The 16,708-nt window shown below is 47.0% G+C and overlaps 1 protein-coding gene across 43 annotated transcripts in view; it reads right to left on the bottom strand.

The window, feature by feature from the left end:
- LOC106037988 (uncharacterized) overlaps positions 1–16,708 on the bottom strand; it is a 129,658-nt gene that overhangs the window by 22,704 nt on the left and 90,246 nt on the right. For 21 of the 43 annotated variants that reach the window (XR_010826451.1, XR_010826457.1, XR_010826453.1 and 18 more), the window contains one exon: positions 12,097–12,180. The exons of 1 other annotated variant lie outside the window; for it this stretch is intronic. Coding sequence is in view for 22 of the 42 variants with exons in the window: in XM_066982459.1 (XP_066838560.1) it covers positions 12,097–12,180 (84 nt within the window). In the remaining 20 variants the exon portion in view is untranslated. Of the gene's footprint in view, positions 1–93; positions 259–938; positions 1,041–6,982; positions 9,178–12,096; positions 12,181–16,708 lie in introns of those variants that run through there. 21 more of the 43 variants (XM_066982457.1, XM_066982446.1, XM_066982454.1 and 18 more) reach the window with 6 other exon arrangements.

Below are 16,708 nucleotides of genomic sequence, written 5' to 3'. Positions count from 1 at the left end.
GCAGTGAGACAATCAGAAAAACATTCCAACAGCAAAGCAAAGGAAGAGCAAAGCAGCACAAAGCAAAGCTTTGTTATGGCTCCAATCCTCTACCTCACTGTGACAGGAATAAAGCATCCACTTTCTTAAAACAGGGAGGAAGGGAGAAACCTGGCTCCAGGATGAAGGAACGTCCGAGTAGCAGGTACCTGAACCGGACTTTTCATGGCTATCAGAGGCCTCATCAAAATAGAAGGGTCATGAAAGAGGTCATGAAACCTGCAGCAAAATTGGGAAAACAGACTCAGGGCTTCAGTGCCAGCCACTAAGGAAAACACGGTTGAAACTGTGAGATCAGCTGCAGAGCTCAACCCTTCCGACCCAAGTGGCCTAACAGCGTGGGCTTGTTTCCACCCGCACTTTATTCTGCCTCTGTAGATGCCTCCCCAACAACATGACACAAAGAGGAGCAACCGAGTGGGCCTCTTGCCTGTTACAAACACCAGCAAACTCCTGAAACTCCTGTCTCATCCACAGGCACTTTGTCAGGTGTTAGCAAACAACTCTGGGCCTGGAAATAACCTCAGTTCTGCTGGCTTGGCTCCCATTTACCTTGGTAGCAACATTGACCAAATGCTGCCTGGGCAGATGCCAAGTTTCTCTTAACCTTGGCGAGCAGATTTAGATCACGTCATTTCTCGAAGTCATTTTGTCCAAGGTGAACGAGGATAACGGCTGAAGAACCACAAGTGTTGAGGGTGAGGAGGGTGACTCCACGCTTCCCACCAGGAGCTGGGCTGCACACCACTCCTGAAGCAAGCGGGCAGAAAGCCCCAGGCCCCAGAGGTCACTCGGTTCTTTCAAAAGTGCACTTGGAATACATAAAGCCACACTGAGAGTATGTCCATTCGACCCTACCAGGGCCAATGATTTGTTTTTTCAGGTTAAATCTGTCTCACCTTCTGATACAGACTTCTACAGGCAGCTCACTTCTGAACAGAGCCACGAGGTCCTGTCGTTGGCTTGCTTTTGCCCAGTAGATGCTTGGTGACGGTTTCAGGCTGAACGTGGAGGCAGAGGAGCAGAATGAATCATAAGATGACAGAGAAGAAAGACCTCAGTCTTAAAAAAGATGGGAAGATAAAGGTTTGTCTTTCTTACAAATCCACATTAATTCACTGCATTAATGAGCAACATGCTAGTATGACGCAGCCTTTTCTTCATGGCCTCTGGTTCCTGTGAAGAAAACTATTAACAGAGCCACAGAAATTACCAGTAGGGCACAAGTAACTGGAACTTTGCATTCATTAGCTTTGGTCACTACGAGTTAGAAACCAATTGAAAGTCTAAAACCTTATCTACCACAGCACTGAGAAGCGGGTCCCTGTCTGAACAGAAATCAGAGATCATTTCAAGGGTAGTAATTCCATTGCCTCACATCTGAGCATCTGTACCACACATGACTAGGATTTGCTTTTTGAATCTATCACACAGGTAAAGCTCAAACCTGGGGTATTGTCCAGGAGCTGAATTTGGGGAGAGGTGTGGGAGAAAAGAGGGGCAAAAGAGCTGAGCAAAATAGTTTTTTAACGCCATTTCTGGCAATCCACACATATCTCTTGATAAAATTAACTGATTCTGTTTGGTACGCACAGCACAGAGATCCACATACCCACAAGCACCCTAACCATTAGTCATGACCGAGTGAATGAAGGAAGAGAAGACTTATAACAACTGGACACGGAGGTGACTCACTGATACAAACTGGTTTTGTCAATCACATTTTATAAGAGAACAGGCAGTACTACTGAATCGCACGCTGTGGGTGTCACAACAGCAGGTTTTTCAGACAGAATTTAAATGAGAAAAAAGTATAATGCAAGGGGCCAGAAAGAAGTCTACCTCCCAAACTGAAGTGGCACTGAGCAACTTAATAGTGTGGAAAGCCAGCGTAGAAGAGAGAAGACAACCTTGTCGTGTTCGCAGCACTCCCAGCTGCTGCAGTCTGTGTCGTTACAAGCTTCCAGAAGGTCGGTTGCTTCATGCAATACCTAACCCTGCTGCTGTCCAGCCCGAAGATGAAAATGGCGGGGGTTTCTAATCCCAAAACAACGCTTGCTGTGCTGAGGCAATCTCCCTATCGGTCACAGCAGATGAAGAACGTTATCGTCAACCTATCGTCTATGCTGCCGTGGACAGGAGTGAGGGAAAGCACTACGGACCAGGGCTGGAAGAGGCACGAAGCACCACCTGCGTGTTGTTCCCCGGTGTAACACGGCATGGTGCTGGGAACAGGAGGGCAGCAGGCAGATCCCTGTGATGCCAGGTGGGAAATGGCCGCCTGTTGTTAGTTCAGGTCCTACAACAGCTCGTCCTACAGCCCATGCTCCACCAGCACCCAGCTCCAGCCTTGGTCCTGGTACGCTCCACAGCCACAAATCTCACCATTAGTGATGTTACTGTGAAGCAAACGGGAACGTCTGATGTCTTATAACCTTTACAGGGCTGTTATTTGGGGGACAACGTTATTCTTAAGGACAACACAAGCACGTGCTTCATCAAATCAGAGCACGGCTCGGGCTGGAAGGGACCTCAAACCCCCTCAGTTCCAGCCCTGGCCATGGCAGGGACCCCTCAAGCAGCCCAGGCTGCCCCAGGTTGCAGCAGAGGCCTCAGGGGGGCCTCCTCGGGGCCATCTCCGGCCTTATCCCAACAAGCCCCGAGCGTGGCCCGAGTGCTCCCGAGCAGCCCCGAGCCGAGCCCGAGCGGCCCCGAAGAGGGCCCGAGCGGCTCCGAGCAGCCCCGAGCGGACCCCGAGCGTTTCCGAGTGTCCCCGAAGCGTGCCCGAGCGGCCCGGGCGCTGTCCGTGGTGCTGAAGGAGCCGCCCAGCGGCGGGCACCGGGCCGCAAGGAGCAGCCCCGAGCCGGGCCCGGCCCGGCCCGTCCCCACCCGCCCTGCCCAGGGACAAGCAGGGCAGCCAAGAAAACAGTGACACGCAGAAACGGCTGATAAAACTGCAATGAAACGTCTGTTGACATTGATTTCGAGCCCGCGGCCAGAGATGAATGATTGAAACGCCAGGCTTGTTAAAGCTAGAATGCTTTTGATTTCTCTCCTCTGCGCCGAACAAGATTTAGCTGGAGGGAAGTTAACAATCAGCTAATTGACATTGAATTAACCATGAAATGCAGTATAACTACTTTTCTTCTGAAGTACTCTTCAGCAATGCTTTAACAAGGCTTTTAATTATTGATTATTGCTTATAACACGCACCAGATCTCCTTTTATTTGTTTTAAAATCTCGTGTCCTTCAAAGGTGTCAACCCTCGTGCTCTCTGCAGCTCACCTATCCGCTACTGGAAACCGAATAAAGGATCAAAATCAAAGCAGCACCTTCTCCCTCTTGCAAAGCATCCTCGCACAACGCATCAGTTTTTCCTGTCTGAAGCAGGTTAAGAGAGATATTCTGTAAGAATAAGGTTAGGAAATCCACCGCATCCTTAGGCAAAGGCGGGGAAATTGAGGGAGAGCGATGGCACATTTTCAGCTAATCCACTGAATTTACAATTGCCTTTGGGACAATAATAGCAGTTGAAGAACTGTCACTTGCACGAGCAAAAAAAAAAAAAAGGAAAATGCTTGTTTGGTGCACATCTGAGAAGCTGGCACAGCACAGACAGCAGTGGGCACAATTACCAGCAGTGCAGCTGCATATGCTGCATGTCAACTCCAGCAGGGTCGCTGCGCCGCGCGCGCTGGGGACATGGCGAAATCTGTGTGCTAATGGCTGCAGCGAGCAGAGGACTGCGCGGAGAATAATGTGTGTGCGTCGGAAAAACAACCAGAAAGTACTGGCAAAAATTAAATACCAGACAGATCTCTGTGTGTTTAGAAGAGATTATTATATAGAAGTGGACATCACTGCTTAAGGTAACTGCTCCCACCTATGAGATGCGCTCTTTTTCTTACAGAGCTACAGGGACTCGGGGGAACAACAGCTCGTTCCCCACATCTCAGAGACCTCTGTCCTGGAAGCAATTTCAACATAGCGTTCCTTCCATCCTGGTCTTGTTTTCACCCAAATCCTGCCCTGAGCCTGAGAAATCATCCTAATCAAAGGTTCATCACCACCGACACCACCAAAACTTTTTGCAAAAGGAAACAACCCCGAGAGGTGTTGGGATGGCAGCAAGGGAGGCACAAGCTGCCTGCAGAGGGGACAGCACTGCGGAATAAAGCTGTTATGCCAAGCACATGGAGGTGTGCTGTAGGGAGAAAGCTGGTGAGAATTCCTCTCCCAGTTCACTACAAACTGGGCAACAAAAACTGCTCCAGTGGCTCACAACACCTCCGGCAGATGACACTGCCTCCAGATTTTAACCCTTCAGGTGGAAGTTTAGCGACTGCATTCCCCCTTCTGTTCTCCAGTACTGCAGTGCTTTTCTTCTGCCCTCATCAGCAGCCAGGAAACGAGCTAAGTTTTAGGGCTTTTTTTTTTTTTTTTTTTTTTTAACGAAGTTGTACAGCACAATTTATCAAGCAAGCAACACTGCCTAGAGGGAGTGGAGTGCTGAAAAAGGGAGAGATACAGTATCACTTAGAGCTCTGAGTTCACACAAAGCATTCCCATTCAGCAGGTGTAGACATCAAAATAAATAGCCCTCTGGCAATCTTCCAGCCGGCCTAAATCTCCAGGCATATTCAGCCTGATTACCTTAGATTTTTTTTTTTATTATTTTTTTTTTCAGGCTTGCTGTCTCTGCATTTACTTGTTCTCCATCCCTTGCCAGCTACAGAGGAACAGCTGTGTCTGGCCTAGGGTGTGAACATCTGGTTCTGTCATATCCAGCTGTGAGTCTTCTGCAACACAGCCCCATTACATACTAGTATAGACAAGTGCGAATAACCAACACTGGAAGAAAATTTCAAACTACTCACTCACGGGAGAGGGGGGTCGAAATAAGTTGGTGCTCCTCAGACAGAGGGCTGAGGACAAACGCACACGGCAGTGAGACTGTCCAGCAGGTACCCCGAGCTGCAGAGGCCAGAACAGCTGTCTGTGCTTAGGGTGCCTCTTATTCCTTTGTCAATCGACTGTTTTAATCTGTAAGCTGCTTCAGCCCATACTGCTCAGTGTCACCTGGGTGTACATCCCAGCTTACAGTCACTGCTGTCACTAACACACCGTGGCACGCTGCCTCCCCGCATCCTGAGAGCGGGCTGAGGCTCCTGAATTCAAAAGCGAGTCTCCAGAAGGCTGCGAATGGAAGGAAGGGAGAGCTGGGGGATCGACTTCACCTCCTGCAGGCACTAGTGAGGCTGGAGGAGGCAGAGGCCGAGCAGGTGAGCAGCACTGCAACCTCCTGCCCTAAGGGACGGCCCCGGGCCCCGCTCGGGAGGAGTGCTGGCAGTACACACGTTACTAGAATCGCCAGCCCCTGCTCAGCCCTTCTTTGAAAGGAAGAGAGGGAAGAGAGACAAGGAGCATTAAGGCTTGCCTGCACACCTCTGGCTCCAGGAAGGATGGGGCAGGCCTCGAGCACCCCCCATCAGACCGTGGTACACTCAGGGCACGCGCAGCCCATGTTCTGCCACAGAACCTGCAAAATCTCCCTCTGAGAACACAAAACCAGAGCATTCAGCACTCTCAGGATTAGACTGCAGGCCTTGCAGAGCTCTCAGAAATAAAAGGAGCCAATGTTTACCAAAGTAGCAGTGTCAAGAAAAGGGACTGCGTGTGCCTCCCCTACCAGTACAACGCTAACCACACAGCAGGACGGAGATAAAAACTTCCATCAACCTGCACAACTTCATTACAGGAGCTTCATTTGATGTTATGCTAGACCTTCATTTTAGCTACCGATCCCGGTACAGCTAGCAGCCTGTCTCCCTCCAGGGCACACCCCTGGTGTTGTGTGACTGGTGTTGCACCGCCGGATCACCACGAGCTGTGCTGTCTGGTGCCTCCCCACCCGCTGCTCAGGTGAACCCAGTCACCACGCACGTCGGGGGATGCTCAGCCCACGTTCCCATGCAAGGTGCAGATTTGCAGCATGCTCAGACAGAGCTGGAGGCAGTGCTGCTTTCACCCCGTCCTGCCAGCTGCAGCACTACTTCCCTCCTGGGGGAAAATTACAGGTTCTTCTCCAAGAGGCTACGTTCCCGTTTCCCATACATTTCTTGGCTAGTCATCCAGGCTGCTGGGCTCCTGGAGAAAGCGTTCCCAATACTCCACTCCTCGGTGTTAGGCTTGGCTGGAGGAGCCTTGGGTTCCGCAGATTCCTCCATCCCCCATCCCATCCTGGATGCATTTACTTGTCAAGACCAGGGAGTGTAATTAGAGGGAACAGGTCCCAGGATGCCTCTCCCACTCTTGGCAGCTGACAGAAGGTGTGAGCTCAGCACTGCTGAATTCCACACCTCGGTCACACCCTTTGGAAAGGCTGCAGTGCATCAATCACACCAGCAGATCACAATGCCAGCCGTGGTGACCACCTACAGCACCGGGGCACGGAGTTGAAGAGCCAGCAATTCTTTTTGATCGTCCCCAAAGATGGGTCTCCATCGCTCCAACACCGGCACTTCCACTACTCCCTGCCTATTGCTCCACTTCTGCTTTGCCCACGAGTATTCCCCCTCCTATTCTCCCCTGCCTTTTCTTTCGGATGAGTGCACTCTGAAACATTTGGCTGGCTGAAGGCTTCCACGGGCTTGGTTTGTTGGCTGCTGCTTTGTATTTCTGAGAGCAGCTCCCAGGACCATGCTGAAATGGCCTCCCCTTCCCTAACCACCCTTGATAGCCCAACAAGCTCCCATTATGCTGGCTAATCTCTGTATTTATAGTACAAGAGTTTTAAATTTAATCCAGAGAAATATGATTATGGACAGATTTCAGAACCTACTACGCCTTTCAGTAGGTTACCATGTTCTGAGTTGCTTTTGCTTTCATTCGTTTTCTGCCAATTGAGAATTTTCCCCCCAAGGAAGTTCCAAAAACCTTCTCAGCCTCTCGAAAACTATTTGTTTGGCACAGTTAACTTAGGATCTCTTAAAATTTTGTCAAACACATCAAACCAAATGGCCCCTAGGCAAAGATCTCGCACAGCAAGTTTCAACCCACACAAACTTCTAGCACTAGCTTGTGAACCCCTGGAAGCAGAAGCTTACAAAGGCCACTTTGTGTACAGAGGGGGACCTTCCATGGCTTTCATCCTCCACAGTAAAATATGCACGAGCAGTTTCATTAATTTCACCAAATCTGGTGCATTGGTTGCGTGGCACCCGCGCATTCCCCTTTTTCCTATTTAGCTGTAAGGTTTGGGCTGGCAGTCCAGCGTATAAAGCCCCTCGTGAAAAAGGAATCCAGCCCTGGCTGGAAGCAGCTGTAATACAATTAATCACCGTAACGAGCCTCAGGGCCTAGCAGCCTGTCCTCTCCCCCTGCTTTACAAAGAGGTAAGCAATATTTCGCATGGCCCTTTCCAGAGCTCTGCCTTGTTGCGTGGCGTTTGCATGACAATCCCGTACGCCGCTCCCAGCAGCCTCGTGTGGGAAGCTCCGCGCAGACAACGGCCAATGCAAATGGCAAGGCGGACGGCGTTCAAAGGCTGCTGCTGGTTCCTTGTGCACCTGGCCTCCGGACCACACCACATCAACCCCAATTAGCATACCCCGATCAGACACGATAAAATGAATTTCTACAGACGCTACGTACGATCCAAGCAGAGTGCCCACTTTTTATTGTGTAGCAAAGCAACGCAAATGATAAATTATTCAAATAACAAATTTCTCTTTCTGTAGAACTGTGCTTTGCACACTCGCAGCTCTGTTTATCTTATTTATAATACAGCGTGAGCCCAGGTAAGCTGAAGGACAAGAATCACGCGGAGATGCAGAGCACCACGTCGCAGCCTCGCCGATGTTCACATTTGTCTGTTCTGACTGTACTTAATAAAGCTCGAATGACAAAAGGTGACATACTGTATGTGTTTTATCTCATTAATAATTAAGCATATTTATCTCTTAAATCAGATGTGACTTGCACCACAACATCAGTAATTAAATTAAATATTGATGGGTGATGGTTGTGTGCCGGGGCTGCATGGGTAAGTGGAATTGCCATATCTAATTAACATCTTGCAGAAGTAGCCCCATTAGGGTTGTTAGTTAAACCTCCAAATGGTAATACTAAGAAAAGCGTAACTAGCATTTAACAAGCCTAATTAATAGCAACCCCATCAGATTTGATGAATATCTTCACCTGTTTTGGGGTCTGTTGACGAGACTTTTGTTGTACCATTGCGAAGTCGTGAACCATTCAGAACCGGGAACGCCAACGCGCTGCAGGGCAAGGCTGCTTATTTCTCTTTTGAAGAAACCTATTGGTTAAAGATCACAAAAGCACTGGAGATGACCCTCCCTGCCATTATTCCAGCGAGGGCTCGGATCTCCCTCTTCTCTCACGAGCAGCACATTGCGTGAGAGGCACACTGTGCCTGCAGAGCTGACTTGCCCTCTGCTACCACCACAGCTGGCTGGTGCCCTTGCTTTTGAACATCACCTTCTGCCTTACTAGATGCAGCGTTTTCTCCTTGGAGAAGCCTACGAGGATGTGTTTTTTTTTCTGAAATGCTCATTACATTCTAGTGTCTTATAAGCAGCTCAGCGATGCTACAGCAGCTCTGATTCCTGCTCTGCTGTATGCTGAGCTGAGAATACAAAATTACTTCACTTGGGATTAGAAACAGATTCCAGCCAGGATTTCAGGATGAACTGCAACTGTACTGCTCCTCACAAAATAAAATTCAGATAGTAGCTGTTACATGGTCTGGGCATGTTACATCATTTGAAGTGATTAATGCTCATGTTCATTTAACTGCTACACGCTCTTCTCAGCTGCCACTGAGCGAACAAAAATCAAGCGCATTACAGAGCTATTCCCCAATTTGTGCTTTGGAAACCGTTTCAAAGCTCGCCACCCTTCCCAAGAGCCAGAGAAATAATTCGCCACTGCAAAGACTCCTTCTGCTACCCTTAAAAGTAAATGATAACAGAGGGAATTGTGCCTGACCGACTGCCTCCGGGCTGCTGCAATTCCTCCTGGAGGTGCTGGCCATAAGAAGAGGGTCCAGTACCAATTTTCTTCCCATCTTTCTCATTACAGCTGATCTGGGCTGGGTTTACGTTATTTATTGTTCTCTGCAATGTAAGGGTACAAACAGTATTTCTTATTCAGTTTTCACCATGTCTTTCTGCCCTTCTTCCCCCTGTTTCTCCCACAAGTACCTACCCCCCCCATGTTCTTTACTTTCCCACTCGCTCACAGAGAAAGTTCCTGTTCGGAATTTAAAATGCTGCAGCAGTTTGATTAGGAAACGACTGGGTATTTTCACTTAACCAGGCTATTCCAACAGCACAAGTGGCAACTGGATCACAGCCCAAATAGATTTTTTTTTGCTAAGTGGAAAAGCACAAAAAAGAAGCAACACACACCTGCACATAGGCTGACTGACCATTTAAAAATGAGCAAATATTACCGGTAATAAGCTAAGTCACCATTTGTCTCGAGCTTTGTATCTTCAAAAATTTGTAGGATCAGCTTGTTAAGCAACTCCTGAGCTCAGTAAGCAGCTGGTTAAGGCACCTGCATCTTCTGGGAGCCCGCGTTCAGTCGGGCCGTGGGTCCCCAGGGAGAAGAGCTCAGTGCTCTGCCTCGAGCCTGCCCAGCACCCCAACCTGTGCCCCTGTCCAGCAGACAGACAGAATGACACACGTCTCGTGTCATTGCGACATCCACATCCCCCCACCCCTGCGCACCAGGGGAGAGGTGCCAGCACTGCACGAAGCTCTCTTCCTCCCCTAGGTACCAGCTGCCAGCCTGGCTCAGCAGTAATTGCTCGGTTCATCAAGGCAGGGCTGCTTCAGCCCTGAAAATAGCAGGGCTGCATACAAAGGGCTTTGGTCCCTCCTAGAGCCTAGTTAGCAAGAAGAGTTTGAAGGGAAATAGAAAATGCTAGAGCTCGTTTCGGCAGATACTGCCGTGCATGGAGCAGAGTATCTAGCCAGGGGGGAGAGACTTCTTTTGGTCAGACACGAACGCTACCTGCGCCTGTTCGGCAGGTAGAAGCAGGCTCCGGAGTTCTCACCACGCAGATACTACATGCAAATGGCAACTGCGACAAGTGCAAACACATTGCTCCTGGTTTAGTGAAGCAGCAGAACGAGCTCTCTTATTTTTTCTACAAAGCAAAATCATACCCGCTTATGGAACGAATCTCCCTGAGCGTTTTGGGAGGCAACGTGGGTAGCTCTTCTCCTACCCCACCGAGGGCCAAGCAAATTATCCCCCCGTGCTACCCAACTAGACTGCCTGTCAGGTTTACTGATATTCCAAGCAATGCATCAAATGCATTTTTAGAAGCACGTGCAGCAGCTGAGCATTTAGCAAACTTTACCATCCTTTGGGTGTCAGTTTACATCACTTGAGGAATTTGACTGTATCATTTTGCATTTAGGATTTTTTTCTTTCCCACTGAGCGGTCACATTCCTGGTTGAATAGGCAGTGTTAAGACACTACAACATTTGAAAGCTACTGACAGTTTTGTGGCTACTTCTTCCTGCGGGACGTAATTTCCTTTATTAAGACCAAGACAAATTACAAAATAGACAGATAAAGGTGCATCCATTTGAAATAGCCTGTTCTGAGCCAAATCCTCAAACATACAAAATGAAAACTTTCACCGTGCATGCATGAAATCTTATTGTTGTTCACTGCTTCTCTCTCATCTGTCACCTAGGTTATATTTTTATAAACAGGATGTTAGATGTTTAGTCATATTTTAAAGATATGTTCTTTAATGTGTTGAGTTAGTGCTGTTTCACACAAATCTTTGTTTCCTGGGAAAAATAACAATCCTAACTCAGCTAAGCTTGCTCCACGTGCAAACAGACATCTCCCACTTAGCAAAGCTGCCTGTAAAGGGCTCTCATTTCACAACTGCTTTTGGCCAGCCACGAGGCAGGATTGCCCTTTGCTGGTGGACACTCATCTCTCTGGACCTGTTCTAGGCCTGCACCGTCCCTGCTCACGCTTAGTTTCTTTGACCCGTGGCCAGATGCTCAGGTTAACTGTGCCGTACACGAAGAGAAAGGTCCCACGTGGGCACACCCTCGCTTGACTATTCTGCATGCTGCGCAAGGACCTGACGTGGAATACGGATTTCTTTTTCAAGGCCCCCGGTCGCAGTTGACAGTATTAGTCTTAGAGAGGGCACAGCAACTAAAGAGCAGAGGTGCTGGAGACCAAGCGTGGTCTATTGAGGAGGGGATTTCAGGGCAGCCAGGCCGAGGACCAGCAAGGATGAGAGAAACGATGCTGTTTGTGAAATCACTTGCCTTTCAGACTGGTTTGGGGACCCTGGCTTGTTGCTAGTTATACAGCCTGCTCCCAAATGCCACGCACTGCCCACACCTGGACCAACTTCGGCTTGGGCTTGCCAGGTGCTCCTCAGGCTCCTCTCTTTCCCTGCACATCGCCGCTCATTCCAGTAATGCTGAGCTCCCGCTTCCCTCTCCAAGCCCTACGAACTTTGATGGCAGTGGAACTATCCAGATTTCATGCTTTTAAATAGCACATGCTGTATTCAATGAATTTCAAAGACACGCTAAAACCCAAATTACTGCTATCCATGGATCTTGAGAAGCTTTTATAAATGGCTGCATTACAGTGTAGTACAAAGCAGTGATTTCCATAATGCTTGTCTAATGTATAGAGCATTTTACATAGAACAGGCCCCGTTTCATCTTGAAATGCTTTTTAATTAATTCAATTCATTAATACTGCTTGTCATGGCTAAACTCTTGAGACTTAACAAAAACTTTACTTCAGCAGTTGTCAACACATTTCATTAAAACATATGTTTTTGAATGCTTTCTGATAACATCACTATCCTTCATATGCAGAGTGCAGTACTTAAATGTATTAAATAGAGAAGAAGAGGGCTAGCAAAAACCCTCACTCTATATTGACAATGCTGCATTTAGAGATTAGAAATGGGTGTGCCAGCCTGGGTGTCATTCTTCTCATGCCCCCTAAATTAACCAAAGCTAAACCTCACCTACTGGTTAGTATGGACGTCCCGTTTTCCCAGCACCGTGGGGCTTTCCAAGAGCTCCTCGCTTCTTCTGTCCCCATCACATTCCTGAAAGAAGGCAGAGACAGATCGTAGGTAAAGCTTGCAGTCATAGAGGCCTTCCAGGTTTGGCAGATGACTATATACTGGACTATATATATATATATGAAAATAATACATATATATATTTTCGGGATGGATTTTGTATCCTTTTCTGACAAGGCATAAACCACAAAATCACCAAGAAACCTTAAAACTAACAGCAACATCTGGAAATCTGCACAAGTAGATCAAGAAGGAGGAAGGACGGATAGCCTAAAGATCACAGAATCACAGAATTGAAGGGGTTGGAAGGGACCTCAAGAGATTATTGGGTCCAACCCCCCTGCCAAAGCAGGTTCCTTAGAGCAGGCTGCCCAGGTAGGCATCCAGACGGGCCTTGAGTATCTCCAGAGAAGGAGACTCCACAACCTCCCCGGGCAGCCTGTCCCAGTGCTCCGTCACCCTCACCGTGAAGAAGTTCTTTCGCATGTTGGTGCGGAACTTCCTGTGCTCTATCTTGTGGCCATTACCCCTTGTCCTATCCCCACAAACCACCGAAAAGAGGTTGGCCAAATCCCTCTGTCTCCCACACCTCAGTTATTTATACACATTGACGAGATCCCCTCCCAGTCTTCTTTTCTCCCTAACCTAAATCTCCCTTTCCTTTTCTCCCTAATCTAAAGATGTTGGCTGCAATCCTTCATCACCAGTTGGGTGACAAAGAGCCTCTCAGAACATCCAGTGAAGAATACAAGCACATAATGCTTTCAGAGCAAATTATGAAGAAAGACTCTTGAACTGCCACCAACGAGTCCCACCTGGACTTCTGGGATTTGTAACGATCTCTAACAGCGCAGCCAAAGTCTTCCAATTCTTGCAACAAATTACAGAAGAGAAAATTGTCCAAGATGGGTGACACACAAGTTAATATGGAAGAATTCAAAACATTTGACCTTTAAATTGAGTACCTGGACAGAACGATGCCTTACTGCTCTGCGCACCATTAACCATCGCGTGGTGCTGAGCCACGGACCCAAGAACACTCTGCCCCACGTATGGCACCGAGGAAGAAGATCCTGCTGAACACTTGCACCTCCTGGGCTACCACAACGCATCCTTCAAACGCATCAAAGTGGAGAGGGGAGAGAAAAACCAAACCTGCCGTCTGTTGCCTCCCAGAGCCCCCCCTCCGGTGCTGCCCCGCACTGAGCAGGGTGGGAATGAGACGAGGCAAGGCGCCTTCTCCAAACGCATGGTTCACCACCAGCACGTTTGTCTTAAACAATAGGAAAGAAACATTTGTCTGGCTACCGGTGAATGTTTTTTTAAAAAGGCAAAATGCCATCCCAGGAGAGATTTGTTAAATGACTGAGGAATGTAAAATATTGAAAACGCTTTCTGTAATGTTTCCGCTGATTATTTAGTGTGTCCTGCCCACATCCCAGGCCACGCTGTCAATCTGTATTTTAAGTCACCTTTCTGTCTTGCTGGCTATGGGCTCTAATGTTTTTTAATGTTGTCTCCTGTGTGTGTTTTGTGTAGTGGAATACTTTACAAATCAAAATGTTATTGGGGAATAAGCCCATGATCTCCAGTGTAACATTTCCTGGCTCTACTGCACACACATCTATTGTTCAAGATTGAATTGGTCCCAAGAAGCATCAGAGCATGTGAAAGCCGCTATGAATTTTGCAAAGTGGCTTCAGGGCAGTAAAGCACGTCAGAAGAATAAGGTGCAAAATCTGAAAGTCCAAATTTAGGAATCTCAGTCAATATTAAAAAGACTGAAAAAATAAGTCAATGCCCTTGGTTATAGCTCACGCACTTTTATCTTGTGACATTCCTAATATAGTTGAAAACAGCACGCATAGCCAGGAAACAAAATAAATCCAGTTATTAATAGGTTTATGTGCAATTAAACAGTTAGCCTTTATTAATACTAACATGTGATTCACAAGACTGCTTTCATTAGTCCTTCTTTTGTAATTGTTGCATTCCTCTTTTATTTATATTTATATATTTTTAACCTCTTGCAAAATGCCTTCTGTTTAGTCCTCGTGAAATTAGGGTCTTCTACTTGTGCTAGCCAAGTTGAAATCACCCAATATTCAACCTTGTGCAGCCTTCCGTCATACAGACAGCAACGTAAGACCTGCCAAGAAAAGGCACATTCCTCTGAAAAGAGACCGAGAACTTGCCTTTATCACAACTAAGCCGCAAGATTTCCCTTCCAAATTCCAGCAGAGCTCTCAATAAACCCCACATAGGTGCTTTGCCAGAGACTCTTCTGGTCATTAGGGTCCCTTGGGCAATCGCTGTTCAGCACACGCACAGGGACGCGCGTGCCATTGTTCCCGCTGCTAACTACCTTTGTTACAAATGGGATTCACTTCACGCTGGCACCAGCACTAGTTTCCTCCTTTCCTATATACGACTGCTTTTTTTTTCCCTTGTTTTCTTTTCCCAAAGATGCAGCGTACAAGATTAAACTGATTAAAGTGAATTGTACAGTTACAATAATTATTAAATATTTAAAAAAAATCAGAAAATTGTACTCTGGTGTATCTGTTTTGCTGAAGCCCTTTTGTGTGAGCAAATCACCTGTGTCATCGCAATTTGCTTGTTTAAGGTCTGTGCAAAACAGTGACATATGAAACCAAAAAGTAACCAAAAAAAATCTTTATTTAAAATTCCCTGAAATGAACTGAAGTTTCCATGTTTACTGAGACTGAATTCCTCAAGGACATGGTTCAGAGAATTACCCTGATAAAATAGATATGAATTATAGAGAGAAGCATATGTGAGGGGGAAAAAGGAATATTTTATGTATAACTAAGCACAAGAAATGGTAAAAAATAAAAACTAGTAACAAGGAACTATTTCCAAATTTGCTATGCATACGACACACAGCCTAATGCAAAGTTATATGTTGCAGTTATTTAATATCTTTCTTCAAAGGTTTTGCTAATAAGTCAATGACTGAACATCTAAAGGGAAAAAATATTTCTTTATAGTTTTAGATAATTGTCCCTGAAAAAAATAACAAACCTTTAATTACAACTCAGATGAAGAAAGCTTGATTTGTGTGCTGTGCCCAAATGCTGAGGAGTCGGATGTAAAATATTTGTAATATTTAGGGAACCCTGAGTTTTACATAAAAGTAAACAGCATTGCCTGAAGGCACAATTTCCAGCAACACAATAAAATGTGCAGTGAATTTATGGCGGCCATCCATTAGCTCTTACCAAGGCAACGTCGCCCATATCTGTCGTCCATCATTATAATAGAGGGTTAATGCACCGAATTTACATAAAAAAGTCATATTGTCTGCATGAATTATTTACACTCTCAGCTGTTTTTACAGCTTGGTTTCAAGCTGGATTCTGGGAGAGATTCTGCCAGTAAATTACTCTGTGGAGACCTGACTGTATAACTACAAACAGAGCTTGCAATGAAAAGAAAGGAAAATGGGAAGGCACAAGCATGTAGTTGGAAGGGGAGCACAAGCTGGGGGCCGCTCCTCTGCACGCAGGAGGACGAGGCAGGGCAGGCGAGTGGCAAGGAAGCTCACCGAGAAGTTCTGTAGGTGCAACTACATGCGAGCACCTTCCTTTTTCACAGCCGCACGCATCCCTGTGGTTCTGGTGCAGCCATGCTCAATGCCTGGTCTCACGTGTTCACGGGCCAGCACAGTGCCCAACACCGGACGTGTGGGCAGGACAAAACAAAAACGTTTTGTCCTGCACAAAATACAGGTATGCACTCAGCACATGGAGTCACCCCTAAGCAAACATGGCCTCTTCAGAGATTTCCGTGCCATTTTGCACCTTCATGGCCAGCTTGGCCTGACAACCTCAAATCCCTTCTTTTTCCCAGGTGTGCATCAGGATCCCTGACGCAAGCCCTAGATCCGTGCCTAGCGCGGTGACAGCTCAGTGAAGCCTCTCTCTAGGAAAAGGGCTGCTTCTTCTCGGTTTTATCAGATGTTAGCACATATGCAGAGCCCTAGGAAAAAAGAACAAAACCAAAACCTAAAAGCCAAAAACCAATCCCCAAACTCTTTGAAAGCACTTGGGAAATGCACATCACTTAGGGAAGAGCCCTCTTGGCCACGCAGTGGTCTGTCAAGAGTCTCTGGCAGAGTTCTTGAAGACAATCCCATGGCACTACAGACCTGGCTAAGACCAGGAGTCTCCACATACATAAACATATTATATAACATATTTTATTTATTTATATATATATATATATGGATATATGTATTAGGCTCTCCTACTGAATTTACTGGCACGGACAATTTATTCATTCACAGCATTGAAGGATAACCAAACGTCCCCACAGAAGCATGACCATTTGCTGTTTATTTCCTCAAGATTTTACCACTGAAACCTCTCCTCCCCACCACGCTGGGCACAGCCCATTTCCCATTAAACCCCACCACCTTGCTGAGCGCGCACATTCCAAGACAGCCGAAAGGTTCCACTGTTTATAAATTGCATTACTACTTTCCTTCTTTTTTTAAGCAACACACAGCACTCCCCCTTCTCTCCCTGAT

Source organism: Anser cygnoides, chromosome 24, assembly GCF_040182565.1.
Source record: "Anser cygnoides isolate HZ-2024a breed goose chromosome 24, Taihu_goose_T2T_genome, whole genome shotgun sequence".
Taxonomy (NCBI): Eukaryota; Metazoa; Chordata; class Aves; order Anseriformes; family Anatidae; genus Anser; species Anser cygnoides.
This window is presented reverse-complemented; position numbering and strand designations above follow the sequence as displayed.